Source organism: Colius striatus, chromosome 7 (genome assembly GCF_028858725.1).
Source record: "Colius striatus isolate bColStr4 chromosome 7, bColStr4.1.hap1, whole genome shotgun sequence".
In the NCBI taxonomy this organism is placed as follows: domain Eukaryota; kingdom Metazoa; phylum Chordata; class Aves; order Coliiformes; family Coliidae; genus Colius; species Colius striatus.
In genome coordinates, this window is record NC_084765.1 from 4,643,854 (window position 1) to 4,661,030 (window position 17,177).

Here is a 17,177-nt window from a genome sequence, read left to right on the forward strand (position 1 = left end):
AACCAATGCTGGAAACTTCATGTCTTGCGCAACTTTGCTGACATGCCCTGTAAGCACTAATTATCTATCTTAATGTACCATAGTACAATTCTTAACTTGCTTATCTGGATAGGTTAAGGAATATAATATAAAAATCTGTGTGGCAGTGTACTTTTCCAGAACAGCTGAGAAAATACCTTAGTCCCATACCTGCAATATTCATATTGCAGTAATCCAGTATTTCAGTGTATCTCAATGTATTTGTGTATATTCAGAATAGATCCATGTGTAAATTTGGATCATTCTTTCCATGCCACATCAAGGCAGAACTAGCACATCCTAGCCCTGCCTTCAGGCTCTCTTTAGCCCCTCTTTTCATCGCTGGTTTCTGCACTAGTTGCAACAAGTGCCCAAGAAGTGAGGAGAGAAATTGTCTTGGGTTATGTTTGCACAGCTATAATCTGGAATTTTCAATAGATCCCATAGATTAAAGGTTTATGGGATTTTCTACTTATTTCCTATTGTGTCTGTGGTCTAGTAGTCTGTTACAGATCTAACCATTAAGAATAAATTAAATGTAGACCACATTTGATGTCACTTGTGTGAAAAGACTTCATGCTAGGCTACTATTTCACTCATTTACACAGAACAGTGTAATACAAGTGTGAAATAATTTGTCTAGGTGTTGGTACAGTCAGAGCCATTCTCCACTAGTTCTCAGTGAGGACCAGTACAGGTAGTGAAATTCCTAATGCTGTTTTTTAGGAATTGAGAATGTCTTTTGGTGAAGTGTAAGAAATCTTAAGTGATCCTCTTGTCTTCCTTAGCAGGCTCCCAAGGGTAAATGTGAAATTTGAGGCCTTTGGCAAGACAGCAGAACCCCAGGCACCGTGTGGGTAGGGCTCGTGATGCAGATGACTGCCCTTTAATTTTCTTCACTAGCCCGAAATTAGAAAGGGCCCTGTGGTTTGTTATTCAAAGAGGTTTTCTTAACTATCAGGTAGGAAATCAGAGGGCTTATGTTTGCACAATTTGTAGTGTGCTAGAAATACACCATGTTAACGAGTAATGACTAGCAGATGTGGTTTCAAGGCCACTGGCAAATTGGATGCTTTTGAGTTCTTCAGTCTTGTTAATTGCCTGATGCTTACATAAAAACCTCCAAGTGATGAGACCCAGGGTCCTTTGCCCTGCTCATTTTCCTGATTGATAGGAACTGTTTGGGGTCAGTATATGACTTCCAGAATTATTCCATCGTCTTTACCATTTGCTGTCCAAATTACTTCAGTGTGTAGCAGACTCATAGTTCAGAAAAAATTGTCAGTAAAAAGTCTTTCTACAATGGTGTATTTTTATGCTGTTTATTATGAGAAAATGAAATATTTTGTGAATTCCTTAGCAAAAGTCTCATTGACATACTTCATTGAAAGCATAGCTAAAATGGTATTGGGTAGAGCACAAGGACCAGAAGGAATAAAAAATTGCAGGTGAAATTGCCCGTCTGAAATTAAATGTCTGGGTAGCATGAAACTCAGGAATTAGTTCTCTGTTCATTTCTCTCTTTTCTCTTACAGTATCAATAGAATATCTGCCATACAGGACAAGAATGTAATGTGTGCCCATAGAATGAATAGTGCATTGGACCCTCCACTACTTACGAAAACTTGGGTACTGCAAATGATGAAAGAAATTGGAGACTGTGTTGCTTCAGGCTTACATCAGTGATTTCAGTCAGTGTTGGGGAAGTGCATTAATGAATGATGCTCTAAGATTTTAAGTGTCCCTCTGGGAACAGTGGGAAAGCAAGTCTACACCTACCACGTTCTGAAGTGCTTGTGGTTCCCTTGGGCTGTGCTGAAAAGGAATACCGCTGTTGCCCTTTCTTCATCTTTTCTTACAGGAGGTGTGAGAGCAGCTGCCTCTTTCATACATGCACAAGGCCACAGCCTGAGCTTTTTGTCTGCCGCTGCGGTCAGACGGTGCTGATGAGGTCTGGCCCTGCACATACCAACAGTCCAAGTGCAATCAAGCACAGCCATAGTGCTTCATGAGTTCTCAGGACTTCTGCAGTCTGGTATTTTACCACTCTGCTATTGCTGCTCTGGGGTTTGGGTTTTTTTTTTTAATTGTACTTGAACATATTAATTAGTTTACATGTGTCATTCTGCAAAGTGATGATGCCTGAAAGGTATAAGCTCTAACTTTAGTGCTCACAGCATGCTTTAAGTCTCATCTGTGCTGGTATATACAGTACAGTAATGGTTACTGCCCTAACCATGTGAAAATGTTATTCAAGTTCTCTGTTACAATGCTAGACTTGTGGGTTTTTGCTAAAAACAGATTTACATAACTCTTCTTCCTCTTTTTTTTTTCTGTTTAGCCTAGTGCCTTTTAATCAAAAGTGGAGGTTCTTTAAATAGAAGGCAGCTGAGGGTAAACCTCAAGTTCTGATTTAAAGTACTCACTATAGTGAAGAGAGATTACGATTGAGGACTGCATGTCTTTTCCAAATGCTAAGTGAGATTTTCTTACTGTTAGGAACAGATTTTTCTTCAGTATATTTATTTTTCTCTCTTCTTCTTTCATAAGTATCTATTCTCTGGAATTGCTTGTTTAGTTAAAAAAACCCCACATGCTGAAAATCAGTATGTTTGTGAAGCAGCTCTTACTTGAATTTATTTATTTATTTTATTTATTTAATTTCAGGGGAATCATAAAATTACTTTAAATAATGTACCCAATAAATTTTCTTGGATTTAGTGAAAGTTCAATGTTTTCATTGTAAAAAACAAAACAACTGTTTTTCAATTTTTAGGAGCAGCTCTGAGTATGCATAAGCCACTACTTCAGACATAATTTTGAGATGAGATCTTTGGCTCAGTGGTTCAGTTATTACCCTTCAGACAATGCCAAGTAAAGTGATAACACTTATTTTACTGGCTCCGGAGCCAATATTCTGGGTGGGTCCTCAGTTCCCCATGGCAACTCAGTCATCCACCTCTGGATATGGTCAATATACACGTAAACTTCATTAATAAGTCATTCTAAGGCTGTATTTTTCTTAGATATGGAAGGACTAACAATAGTCATTATGAATCTTACTTGGAGTGAGTGACCTTACTTTGGAGAGGTCCTTTTTCAGTGTGGATTTTTGTGGTGACTCAGTGCTGGATTGGACTCTTTATCAAAGACAGAAGTTGATCGGAGTAGATCCTGCTACAGCAGCAATCCCATGGTGATCTTTTGGGAGCAAAGGATACAGTACTGTAAATAACACATTGATTTAATAGTAAATAATCATGTTTTAAATGGATTTTTCTGTTGGGCAGGCCGGGTTACTGAATACAGCAGGCCTGTATTCAGATGGTAACTTCAAGACATCTAGGAATAACATTTTCTTTGATTGCTTGGTAAGGATGAGTATTAGTAATATTCTTTGTAATACAAAGTAAGTACCTGGTAACAACTGCAATGCAAGTTTTGGGGTGAGTTGTTCTGTGACTTTGTTTGGTTTGGGAATTTTTTTTCATTTTACCTGAATCACCAAATATATATGTATATAAACTGATATGCCAAAGGCATCAGACAGATGTAGAACAGTATGACTGGCCTGAAAGCTTTTTTTACTTGTTTGGTTTTATTGACTGAAAAGGATGTTGTTACTATGGCCAAGAAGATTGTGGAAACAAACAGAAGCAGAATTTTGGAAACAATACTGAAAGTAATAGCAAGACCAGTCTGTCTTATTGCTGCTAAATAGTAAAAGTTGATCAACACCTGCATGAGTATCCTGACTCTGACTTTGCCTTTGGAATAGCTGTTGGAGTTCTTAAGTGTTCAAGTGCACATGATTTTCCAATTTTAGTAACTGGATGAAAATTTGTAAGATGGAAATTTTCATCCCTAAAATGTCTGTTCAGCTGCCACTTGGGTTTAGAAGTACCTAATATGTTAACATTGTTACTGGTAGAAACACATCTACCAAGAGCTGTACTTGATGCAGATGAATCAGGAGAAGTTGAAAGAAAGGAAAAACTTTAATGCCTTCTCCTGCTGTTTTCTGATGCAGAGTTGCTCTGAACTGTGCCAGACTGCAGAACCTATACACCAGCTGCTCTGTGCCCAGCTGTATCTTGAGTGCAGCATCATCAGCCAAGCTTTTTCTTTTCGTCTGCAGCTTACTGACAATGCTGAAGTGACAGAGATAATCTTCCAGGAAGATTGCTGGTTAGGTACAGTTAAATATGCTGGAGCATCCCTGTCTGGGAATTTTAAAAGGCAAGGATTTTTTCATTGGCCTTCGAGGACAAGTGGTGCAGTCCAGTCATGTCTATATGGCTGAATTCCCTTCTTTGCCTCACAAGACAGACTTGTCCATACTGTTTTGAAGACCAGAACCTGTCCTGTGGTTTCCTCCAGAGTGTACTTCTGTGCTCTCTGGGAGAGGGCTAGAAGCCAAAAAAGGTTCCAACAAGCACACTTAATAATTAAGTCAAGTGGTTGGGCTCATGTCCTCCTGGACCTTTGATTTGCCAAGTTGAGGCACAGCTTTTATGACCAGGAAGTGGCCTGTAATGTTCTCCCAGAGAACGTGCAGCTTGGTTTTTGGTGCAGTGATACATCACTGAGCTGTGCTGCTTCCCGTGCATCAGCTGTCAGGAAATAAGGGGATATGATTTACAACAGCATCATTATTTTTTTGGTGACAGCACTGAATATATTTACTTGTGTTTTTGGTATTTTATAAATGAAATTTAAAAGCATTTGTCAAAGTGGAATTCATTTTGTGTTGCTTGTTTTCTTGAAGATGACTTTAAGTTTTAGTTTTAGAAAGTCTGTATTACCATTGTAGTCATCAAGTAGAATTGATAGGTATGTCATGAGTGAGGTCTGCAATCCATTCATCTGGTTTTAAATATGTGGTGATCAGTTTGTACTTGAACAGCTTGCATGTCAGTTCTGTAAACTGCAGATACAGGAGTGTCTCTGAAACATTGTGAGTGTATTTCAGACCTTAGACCACTAAGAGTTTTTCTTTTGCATTGTGGAATGAACAGGCGGGTTTTGAAAGACAATTTTTTGATTCCTGAAATATCATACTGAAGCTTTTGTTTTAACCAGTGGATCTGGCTGTGGAATTAAATTCCTTTATATCTTTTCCTAAATTATCACTTTTGCTGTATAGAATAAGAAAATGATTCAGGCACTGTGAACAAAGTTGAACTATTGTAGAATGACGAATCCATTCATTACATGAGAAGCCATTTGTTGTGCTTGGTACAGAACTCATAAGATTGAACTAATAAAAGTACCTTTTTTTTGGGAGGGGGTAAACTACTTACATTTTAGAAGGCGAAATCAGTCTTGATTATATTCTCCAGTCTTTAGTTCTGCATGTTGATTTCTGTGAGCTGTTTTGGATTGATCTAATCCTCCGGGTCTGTAATTGAGATAGAAGTGGTCTGTAATTCTTAGGAGTGACATACTGTAAGTTTTTAAGTGGAATGCCCTGAAATAGGGTGTAGTTTGGGACAGCTTAGGTTAATACTGCAAAATTATAGGCCAAGTGAAGCTTACTTATTTCCAGTAATGTGCAAACTCCTGAGACACATGTGTTTAAGGAGTTAAAAACAGCTGTGTGCAGAACTGTAAGGCTGCTGGAGACAACAGTTATTTTGGGAAAAAGCCGTTTTTTTTCCAGCTAGGATACATGTGTGCCCATGAAAAGCCAATGATTTGAGTAAATATTGGAAATACATAGGTCTGAAATAAATCTAATGAGTTTTGATAATCATGACGTTCTTCTGGAGTTAATTTCAAACAAAAAATTTGCAAGGAGGGACTGCAATTTGTATAAACAAATCTTGTATTGAAGGGCAACATGTTTAACAGCTATCCTCATTCATTCTTGGTGTGCAGAAGTTTCTGGATCTCTTTATGTACATTGGAGAGTGTAGTGTTGAAGAAAGAGGTCGTTCCCTTAAATAGGATGGGTGTATCAGAATACTCTTGTTTTACTCCCATTTTTACATAGGAAGTTGTGATTTCTTGAAGAATTTTAAAGGTATTTTCTTGGCTAGCAGAAACTACTAAGTTCCTTTTTGCTGCTGCTGTGAGACAGTGTCATCTTTTTTTTTTGTGTTGCCAAACAAAGAGCCTGGACAAAAATGTGAATATTGGTGTGTTAAGAGGAACCTCCTCCTTGCTTTCTTGTCTAGGTCACAGTCTGTGGTTTCCAGGGCTTATTCTTTTGGCAGATATAGTGGCTGTAGGATGGAGAAGAAGGAGGAGGATGGAGAAGAATTATTAAATAGATTCATGTTAAAAGTGGGTTTTACTCCTGGTTCTTACTGAAGTGTTTTTTTTCCTTTTAAAGATGACATTACAGTTCTCACCACGGCAGCAGAGTCAGAAGGTATTGTACTAACTGCTGCTGTCCGTGTCCTCTGGTCTTTATTTTCTGCTGAGGGTCTCTTGGAAATCAGACTGAATTTATTTGAGTCCTTGATATCACATATGAGACAGGCTTTTTGCAAATCAATTCTTAGCTATGTGTGGGCAGTCTAATTTGGTTTTTCCATTCCTGGTGCTTGTTGTAGTTCTGGGTTGCAGCTCCTTTACACCTTCCTATGTGATTTGAACGTGCATTTCTCGTATTGCTTCTGCTTGGGAACCTGTTTATGTGTTTTTCAAGGATTGACTGTATTAAGTATGTTTTACCTCTCAGTTAATTTATGGTTTTCATTCTTTTTTTGTCGCATTGTATGTTGTACTAGGGTTAGTTTTATTCTGGATCAGAGACACAAGAGGATTTCCTTCAGTGGTACCGGGACAGAGTTTAAAATGTAGAACTCTGAATTGTGCGTGTTCCTGAGGTTAAACTTTCATAGCTACAGAATGGATAACCCAGAAAAAACAAACACCAAGGCAACTGTCACAGACTATGAGATCAATTCAAGTCCTCTCAGCAGCATGGGCAAATTGAAAGTCATTGTTCCAGAGACAAGGTGCCAGGCTGCTCCTGCCATTGAGGACTGTGAGACCAAATACCTGATTTGGGAGTCTGGTCTCTGTCTAATCAGCAGAGTTCTTTGTTTACAAAAACTTATTGGAGCAGGAGCCTAGTTTATGGACTCTGAATTACCTCTCCAGAGGGAGTTGTTGACAAAGTAGGTTCAGAGCCACAAACCCAGCCAATATCTCAGTATAGTTTAGGCTTTATACAGTTTATTCTATATATTGAATATATTCAATGTGATTTTTCCTGATAATATTAAGTAACAGTGTCCTTGGTGGACTGACTATATTTGTGGGAAAGTCATCTCAGAGTTCAATACTGTTGTTGAAATGAAGGTAAGTTTTTTCATTTAATTTTTTAAATGACAAGAAGCTTCGTAATTTAAGTTGATGTTACTATTCTTGATCCTGGCATCATATCTGCATTATGTGGATATCTGTGATCTTGAGGTTATGCACCATTAATCCCTTAGCAACAACAAAAAACTAATTGAATTTCTAGCAAGCAAACGCAGAGAACTTTGATCTTTAGTAGCTGAGTCAGCAAAACTCCAAATGTGTTGACCAAGAATTCAGAAAGAATTTTATCTTCTCAAATATGTGATGCTGACAGATTTTTGTCACATTTTGAAGTATATTTCTGTGGCTGAACAATTACAACCAGGTGGTACAGACTGAGTATATTGTGTCTTGCAGAATTTTTTCCATTCAAAAAACCGTTCTTGAAGGCCTTACGTAGCTGAGCATTATTTTCCAGCATTATTTAAACTAAGATATGTATTTATGTGAATCTATCTTTCTTAGGGGAAGAATGCAATGGACCTTTATGTGAAACTGTTTCAACTGCAGGATCAGAAGCCCCTAGCAGCTCAGAGGTAAGGTACAGTACCAATGGTGTTAACATACTACTGACAGGAAGAAAAGGGAACAGTTGCTGTGAAAGGGAAACTTACTTTTATCCGTGTAAACGTTTTCTTCCTCTAGTATTTTGAAGGGGCAAAACCATGAATGTAAAGCTGATGCTGAGTCTTCCAAGAAGAGACTTAGTGCAGTCCTAGTGCTACAACACAGCAGCAGCAGAAAATGGTGTGGGCTTAATAGTGTTTCCAGCATGAGTCTTAAAATGAGAATCACACAATCATCTAATGTTTTGACAACTGGAAAAACATAATGCTTCTGCACAATCTCAACACTTTGTTTTATGCTGTGTATTATATTGCTGACTGGACAGGTAAATCAAGGCACTCTCATGTTCCTCTGCACTAGGAACTTCTTAAGAGTGCAGCAGGATCTATGAGAAAGCAATTAAAGATTGAAGCTGTAAGAATATCTCTTCCTTGCAATGTGTCTAATCCAAATAGCATCATCAGCCATTCATTTTTTCACAGTACATCATTGCTTAATATGTACAGTACACAATAGTTTAAATAGTGGTGTGTGACTAAATAGTGATATGTGGCTACTATTTAGTTAAGAAACAGATTATAAGGGAATGTTGAAAATAGGCATTCTTGAAATTGGTATTTTGATTTCTGTTATCTGGTTTCTTTATTATGGTTATTGTATGCTTAGAGGAAGGTAGGGAGAGTTGAAGCGGGAAAAAATAGTTTCTCTTTCGTACTGGCCAAGCGCACTCATCAGGAGTAATGTCTATTAAAATGAGAGCTGTTCTGTTCAGCTGTTCTGCTGAGCTTCTTTAAAGAGTAAAACATGTCCTTACCTATCTCTAAGAGGCAAATTTGGAGATGCTCATGTGAAGACAGAACATAGAGGTGCTTTCTAGTTTACACAGATCTTGCTAGCATATACAGCTACATCATCTAAATAATTTCATAAGTCTACCAGTTCTACCTTAAAAATAGAGGGTTTGTTCACCTTCCTACTTTCTCAGTCTGTTGTAGGAGTTTTAATCATCTTTTTCCTCAGAAAATTTTTCAGTGAACAGACATATCAAATACTTCCTGAACACTGGGCAGATACGAACTCCAATTATAGTGTATGAATCATCATAATATTATGATAATCATCAGAGTCAGAAGCTGATTCTGAGTTCCTTTTGAGTGTCTCTGAGTAGATGGAGATGACCTATCTCACCAAAATCTGAAAGAATTCACTTCATGAGCAAATAGGCAAATGCAGCAAATGTGTTGCACTACATGTGTTATATATGCAGAGACATGGGATTTGAGCCTTGTTTGAAGGATGAAAGATTGTGATGGGTTAGTAAAAGAAAGTGGTCTTCAGCACTTTCTGGTCTGGAATGTAGTCTCCTTATGAAAAATGTATATGCTTATGCTCCAAAAATCTCTCCTTAGTAACTTCATGCTGCCTTTTCTCTCATTTTCTACTTATGTATGATCCTTACAAAATTAGCTTTTAAAATTTGTTCTTAAATATCACAAAGTATTGTCACATTAACACTTCTAGTCTCTCTTGATAACTCGGTTGTGTGTCTTATTATTTTCCTCTCTCCCTCAAAGAAGAGATGGCTTATTTGGCTTTAGGTACTTTATTCCTCCAAATCAGCTGGATATCTCATGCTTGCTTACATTTAAGTTAGTATTTTTCTGTGCTTTGTGTTAATCTACCACATGTGCCCTAATACAGTTTCATTTATCTGATTTTTGCTTTCTATGCATTAGCCAGACATAAAGTTACAGAGTTACTCTTGATCTTCTTGCCCAGTTTCACACTCTTATCAGCCATGACAGGCTTAGTTTTTGATGATTAATGTCCTAGATATTCAGGTTAAGTCTATCCTTAAATGTTTTTTCCATGAATTCATTCCAACAGTAAGATAGCCTTCATTTTTTTTTTTTTTCATATAATGCTAATCCTTTATCTCCCTATGTCACAACTTTGGTTTTCTTCTTCATAAACTGGAAGAATTTCTTTTACCTCAGTTTGCTAGGCTATCTTCTCTCATCCTTGATGCATTCCCATAGGAATTGAACACAGGCATCTATCCACCAAGATCCTTTTGTGCTCAGGTCAATGTTGTTCTTGTTTTGACAGATTTCTGGTTTTAATAATTTTAATCTGGTGATAGCTTGGTAATTTTCTTGTTACTTAACCAAGTGCTCAACATTTTTCCTGCAACTGAAAAATATAAACACTTGAACATCTTAAATTGTTTTAAGTCAGGTAATTTTAAAACAGAAATGGAACTCATTGATAAAAAGACCATTGGGAAAGAGTGAAATGGATTTACATTCAGTTCACAACTTCATTATGTTTGGGTTGTCTTTTCTTTTAGAAGAGATGTAACATACAGTATCTATATGCTTCTGCTCAGTAGTAGGGAGAAAAAGCTATGGTCTTATTGTTAATTTAGCAACAGAGTGGGAGAAATCTAATTTCAAGTATTGAGAGCAGAAATCATTACCTATCAATATATCAGTGGCTTTTTTTTTCTTTTGTAATCTCAAAAGGAATATGTGGTTTATACAGTAGGAATTATGCAAGTAAAACAAAAATGAGGGTGAAAACCAGTCTGTAGTGAAGTCTGCCAAAATATACACAAAAACCAGATGAAGTCCAGAACTCAAAAAGCAATTGAGTTACCAATCAATGGTGCATGTGGTGCTTTGTCATGATTTTGCATTTGTGCTTCAGTCCATTGTTGCTTCCCTATTTTACCCTGGGTTTTTTCGTTGTTTTTTTTTTTTTTTTACCTGATTCTTGTTGAGTCTCCTTATTTTTCTTCCTTTAATCTCCCACAAGGACAAAAGAAACAAGATCACTTGGAGTTCAATAGCTTTTCATCTTACAAGCCTTACAGCATACATCATTTCTAGACGCTTTGTCATGCAGGGAAACAGGGAGATGTTTTCAGCAAACAGAAGTCTGGGAAGGGAAAAAAAAAGGGTATATGCTAGGAATATTTTTGAACAGGCACTGCAATGGGTCTGCTTCAAAATTACATCATTGTTAAACCAGTAATTCACAGACAGATACTTATGTTAGGGACACACTTCTGTCCTAATTGAGTCTGTACATAGGCCCTGAATTTCTTACTCTTATAAAAGGTAGATGTCTACTACTCTGTGAGCAAAGCTTCAGAATTGTGCCTTATCCTAGTTGGGAGAAGATAGGAATTAATTTTGCACAGTTAGATTGGCAATTATAATCTTCAGGTGCTGCAGGTGTTTCAAATGAATGGATTTCTTTTGAAGAAGCACCATTGGAATGTACATTAGTTTTCATGCTTGTTCATTTTACAATTCAGACTAGTGCGTTTTCAAATAGAAACATAAAATACCATTAGTAATATTGTGAAGACAGACCAAATCAGTTTCCAAATCTAGAAGGAAATACAAAAAGACTTCTTTCAATTGTAACTACAAAATGCAGTCTGAAGGATATTTTGAGGAGAGAGAGTGTCAAAGGCTTATGAGACTCGATTCCAAAGTACAAAGGACAAGCCTGGCACTGCTGCCACCGCTGCCCACCTTCTTTATTCTTGGTTTTGATCTTGACCAAGCTGGACTATTTGAGTGTTTTGAAAACACTGGTTGGTTCTTGTGGCTGACATGTCAAGATTGGAGCCCCATTGTGCTGAACATAAATTTTGGAATGTTCTCAAAAAGTAGTGTCTCCCTACAGGAGTTCTTACACTGTAAATGTGCGGGAGAAGGTTTCATCACCAATTTTAGAATAGTTAACCCCCATGACTTCAGCTAATTATTTTCAGGCAATTCTACTGAAGGCAGGATAAGTTCTCTATATGAACAGGAAAGCATTTCACAAAATGCATAGGCATGGACAAAGGACTTTGCCACCTGTGTGTCTTCATCTCATAGTTTAGTGTTTCAATAAACACTGAACTGTGGTGGGAGGAGTATGGGATGAAGTGATAAAAGAGAAGTAGATGGAAAGGCACCAGCTTGGGGCAGGGGTGGGGCAGATGTGCAATGGAATTTGTACTGTACTTTACACAGAAGATGTTTTCAGTGTATAATTGGAGAAAAACGTTCCACTTAGGTGCCTCAGCCTTTAGTTCACTACAAATAGTGCAGGTTTTTCCAGTAGCATCAGTGACGTAAGGATTAGCTCTCTAAACGTAGTTCACACTGTCTTGGGGTAAGAGCACAGGGCAACTATTTATATTTGCACTGTTTCCATATGGATTCCTTGGCACAAAACAGATGAGCCTTTCTGTATTTATTTGACTGAATTCTGAAAAGGCTATTTTAATCTCATTTAGATAATAAAATACTCAGAGATGGCATTATTAAGAAAGAATGCCAAAATGTGTGGATGTATTACTTGCAATGCAAACAACCACAAAAATAACATGTTTTTTTTTCACAAAATTATGGGAATGGACCTGACTGATTTCTCTCAAGTAAAATTGTAATAAAAGTGAAGAATATTAATTTCTAATTTAAAACACCATAGATAGCACTTTATGGAGACTGGATTTTGGGATATATACTTTCTGAACTGTTACAACTCAAAACCAATACAATACAATAATACAACCAATCCAATAATAAAATGAAGATAGTATTCTGCTTCTGTTGAAAGCTAATTTGATTCCATTGAGAACTGTCATATTTTCATAATATGCTCACACTGTTTGGTTTAAACCTGTCTGTCTTTTGTTTTCAGAAGCAAAGCAAAAGAAGAGTGTGAGAAATTACTGACTAACAGTATTAGATACTCCAAATCCGCTTAGGTATTGCAAACCATTTTTCATTCCAATAGTGAAGCCTGAATTCAAAATCTCTTGCAATCATGCAATCCCACAGTTATGGGCCAGGACCTCAGATAGCTTATGGACATGTCTTTGTATGATAACAGTGCCCTGCAGAGTCCTCTGCTGTTGTTATTCCTGTCATCCCTGTGTGGAGTATGGCCTGAAGATGTTGCGGCACCCTCCAGGCCCACATACAGGAAAGTAATGAGCCCTCAGATCTTGAGCGATGAAAATCAGGGTAGGGCCTCACCAGGCGTGGATCAGAACTGGAAGCTGGGAAGCCTTCACTAATCTCATTAGGCATAACAACTACAATTAGTGATACCAATTTGCTTTGTCTACACTATGAGATTAAAGATTTGTTTCTTTGTGTTTGTTTTTGTTAATGTACATGGTATGATTTCAGTTTGTACTGAAAAAAATAGCTAAGGAAGGGGCATCACATTTGTTCTGAATGCAAGTGCAGCTGTCTATGCTGTGTACACAAGACGTGCCCCTTTGACGTTAAAATAAGAAAAAGTACTGGTAAAAGTTGTGCATCATCAGCTTGTAAATGGTAATCTGTGCCAAATAGCAAAGACTTTACTTTTCATAAAGGAAATGCTGAGGAATACTGTATAGTTCTTGTTAAAAATTGTTATTACTTAAATTTAAAAATCAAGAATGGGCCATGCAAGAGTCAGTTGTGTAGGCTACAGACCAAGCTTATCTGAAGATGTAGAGGTTTGTTTAAACTTTTGACTATATAGACTGAAAATCCAACTATCTCTCAGAATAGCTTTTCAACAACTTAAACCAGAAGCTACACTATTTCTTCTGAAATAGCCTTTTATTTTCAAGCATCCTTTGCATCATCGCTAACAACGTTATGTTTTTCCTGTAATGCCACTGGCAGGGCCTAAACAGCACTGAGACTACTTTACTCATCCCTGAACATCAAGTGGTAAGCAGTAAGCAGTATTCATGCTTCCTTGCATGAATTTGTGTGGCGTCTTCTATTACCATATGCCAAAAAGTCCCTCACCAGAAAATTTTCCAGTTTCAAGGAAACCATCCTTCCAAAAAGAATTGGTTTTTTTCTAGCTTATAAAAAAGAATGTATGTTTTGCATTTGTTGCTAGTAATGGCTTAAATTATAAATTAAAGCAAATTGGAAGGATAACAGACAAAATTGAAAAGTTAAGACTGATGGAGAAAACTGGAAAGTTTGCTTGTTTACCATTGTTTTGGTTTGATGGGATACAGGGTGTATTCTGAGAATGGTGTTATTAACAAATGTGGGATTCCTTTTTATCATGGTGTTCTGGAGGGCTCTGAGTCAGCATGATACTTTTAAAATGTTTTAAAGAGCAAGAAACACTGACAGCATATGAAATGCATTGCCTTTGTACTCTTATTATAATAAATTAAAAAGTCTCAAAATACCCACATACTGAAATTCACAGACAAGATAATTTTGTTAATCTTCAAATAGATCCTGAAACTTAAAATAGCCACTATTCTTTTATGGAGAAAAAAACCTACCAAAATTAACATAAGACAACTGAAGAAGTTCATGCTGAGGTGTATTAAAACCGTCTGCTTGCTTATGTTGCGCTCTGGTGTCTTACATTAACATATATGCTGTCTTAGCATCCTTTTTATTTTTCTTTCTTCTACTCTAGTTTAATATATTCTTTTAGACAAAGAGGCTTTTTCTGCACATTTAAATTTTAGTGCAAATATCTTAGTGTTTTAAACTGCTTTGAGGTGCATGTTTTGAAGCTTTCAGACTTTAACGTGGTTCAAAACTGAAACATAAATGTGGTAAAGGTACAAAAAGTAGCTTGCAAGATTCAGCTTCCAAAAATATATTGGATTTTGTATCTCTTTGAATGAGAAAGTTTTTGTAACCTGCATGAATTATAACTGGGACGAGAGTGTGTGGTAAGAGTGTTGTTCCTACACTTCTTTTAAAAGAAAGTAAGAGTCACCTGGATTCGTCTAAGGAAGAATATTGAAGAGAACTTCATGCAAGGGGGATCTCTGGGATAGTGGAAACTGAGATTACTGTGCATAAACTAGGAATTTGCCTGTTTGATTTTCAGTAGAATACTTACATATTTGCATATATGGTGTAAATGCATTTCCAGGAGCTTTTTTGCTTTTGGAAATGAATTTTGTCAAACAGCTATATTTAGCATAGGGGCACCTAAATCAGTATGGTTTTCCTCTAGCTGTAAGCCTGTTTAATTCAGTGAAAAGGCAAGGAACGGTATATAAATATTCTGTGCAAATGAGGATCTAAGTGAGGCTGATAACTTTGGTTTTAAGCCGTTTAATGTTTGCTACTCTTTCAGTTAGGGAGGCTCTTCTATTTTGATTCAGCTTTCAAACCCTTTTATTTTTCTCCATTTCTGTATTTTGATTTTTTTTTTCTGCAGTGGATTGTGAATTCATAAGTGAACTAATTGCTTTGTAATTAAGTTTTTTCACATTGTCTGTGACAAAAAATATGTATGGTTATCAAAGATATGCCGTAAATAAATATTTGGTTTGTAGACTGTGTCTTGTAAGCAAGCAAAATGTTGCATATGAATTTTGTTTTGTAATTTCAGGCTTTTCTTGTCTTGTAATGTATGACTGTGATAATATAACTCCTAGATGTCCCAATGGAGATCATGTTACAAACATAACTTCTCAGTGTACTCATCAGTCATAGCCAGAGCTACTTCACTGTGCCATAACTCTAGGCAAGATAATGTATTGGGTTCCTGCATCTCAGATTAGTGATGATTGCTGTTTTGTAACTAGAGTTGCTGCTCTAATCCACTTTCCTACTGTGAAATACAAAAAACAGAAGGGGAAGGCTGCTGAGGTCTGAACCTGTAGTCCCAGGTCTGTGAGGCTGGACACTTGGGAAACCTTGAAATCCAGGGAATTGAATTAGGGAAGGCTGTTTCTGAAAGTAGACTTATAAGAAACCTGCAGTTTTCTGACTGAATATCGATCTGAAAAGTATTACCCTACGTCAAGTTCTTCTGTCTTTGAAATGCAGACATGGAGAGGGCTAGGATATTTAGTAACAAGGTGTATTTGAAGGAATCCCTGTTGACTAGAAGAAGAGCTGTGCTAAGTGGCCTGTAAGGATATAAATTTCCTGTTAAGTGGATAAACAGAAGTACAAATCCCCCTGAGTCTTCTAGAAACATACAGGATTAAATCATTCAGGTATCATTTGCAAAACATCTTTGCATTTCAGGTACTGTGCTATCATTGGGCCACTGAGGGCTAGCTGACTGCTGTCCAGGGTCAGCTGTCTGTGTTGTGGTGGCAGAGCAAAGCCACAGAAGTGGTGGCTGGGGTCTCTGCCCCTCAGCTTCAATCCAGAATGGTTTCTGTCAAGTGCTATTACAGTGCCACAGTGTTGATGCCACGTCCAGCAGCTTGCTTTCCCTTCTCCCCTCTGTGGCCTCTGCCTTATTTGCTTTGGCCCTAGACAAGCTTATCTGAGGCAGCTGTGGGAGCAAGGTGGCCCAGGCCTACTCATCCAGTATTTAGCAGTGTGGGAGAGGTCTGATGGATTTGAACATATTGTCTGACCACCAGCCAGAGTTTACACGTTTTTACCCAAACCATGCTGAGAACTGGGGTGTTACTGGCTTCCTTAGTCTTCAGCTATGCTTTATTTGTTTCTGTGCTCACATCTTGGTCTTTCCTGTAAACTTGTCCTATTTGAGTCAGGATTTCCTACTGCAGGGCTTTAATTTGTGTCTAGTGTGAGTACCTGTGTCCAGGTACTTGGAAGGTTGTTTGGTTGAACACCACCTCCACTGGATGTCTAGACAAGAGTTAAGAATTATGGGATAACTAGGAATATTAATTAATTCTGTATGAATCCAGTGAATTTGCATTTATGTAGCTGTGTGAAAAATTTAGCTCTTTATGATAAATCATTAGAGTATTCAATTAACAAATCTGTCTACAGGCTATAAAGTCACTTCTAACAGAGATAATTAGACTATTAAAACTCAAAAGTTACTACAACAGGAAAATACAAAGGTAATATTTGTTTTTGAACACATAGTTTTGTAAACTCACTTTGTAGCTGTTGGATTTATACAACTTTTGGAAGCACTGGTGAATGCTAAACACTTGAAATAATGCTATATTATAGAATCATAGAGTGACTCAGATCAGAAGGGACTTCCGGAGGTCTCCTTGACCAACCTCCTACTTAAGGCAAGGCTGATTTCAGGTTGCTCAGTCAGGGCCTTGCTTGGTCAAGCTGTGGGATCTTTTAGGATGAAGATTGTGGAATCTGTCTGGGCAACCTGTTGTACCTGTTCCTGCTCAGCCACACCCTCATATCCAGTAGGAATTTCCCCTGTTGCAACTTGTGGCTGTTGCCTCTTGTGTTTTCACCATACATTTCAGGGAAGAGACTGACTCCATCTCTTCTCTAATTCCTCGCTGGGTTTTATTCAATTATTCAGAAGCT

The 17,177-nt window shown here is 37.4% G+C and overlaps 1 protein-coding gene across 2 annotated transcripts in view; it reads left to right on the plus strand.

The window, feature by feature from the left end:
• Positions 1 to 17,177, plus strand: part of ANO5 (anoctamin 5) — a 58,512-nt gene that overhangs the window by 5,355 nt on the left and 35,980 nt on the right. The window contains exons 2-3 of one of the 2 annotated variants that reach the window (XM_061999257.1): positions 6,356 to 6,394; positions 7,801 to 7,871. In XM_061999257.1, the coding sequence (XP_061855241.1) occupies positions 6,356 to 6,394; positions 7,801 to 7,871 (110 nt within the window). The remainder of the gene's footprint in view (positions 1 to 6,355; positions 6,395 to 7,800; positions 7,872 to 17,177) is intronic. The other variant, XM_061999258.1, reaches the window with a different exon arrangement.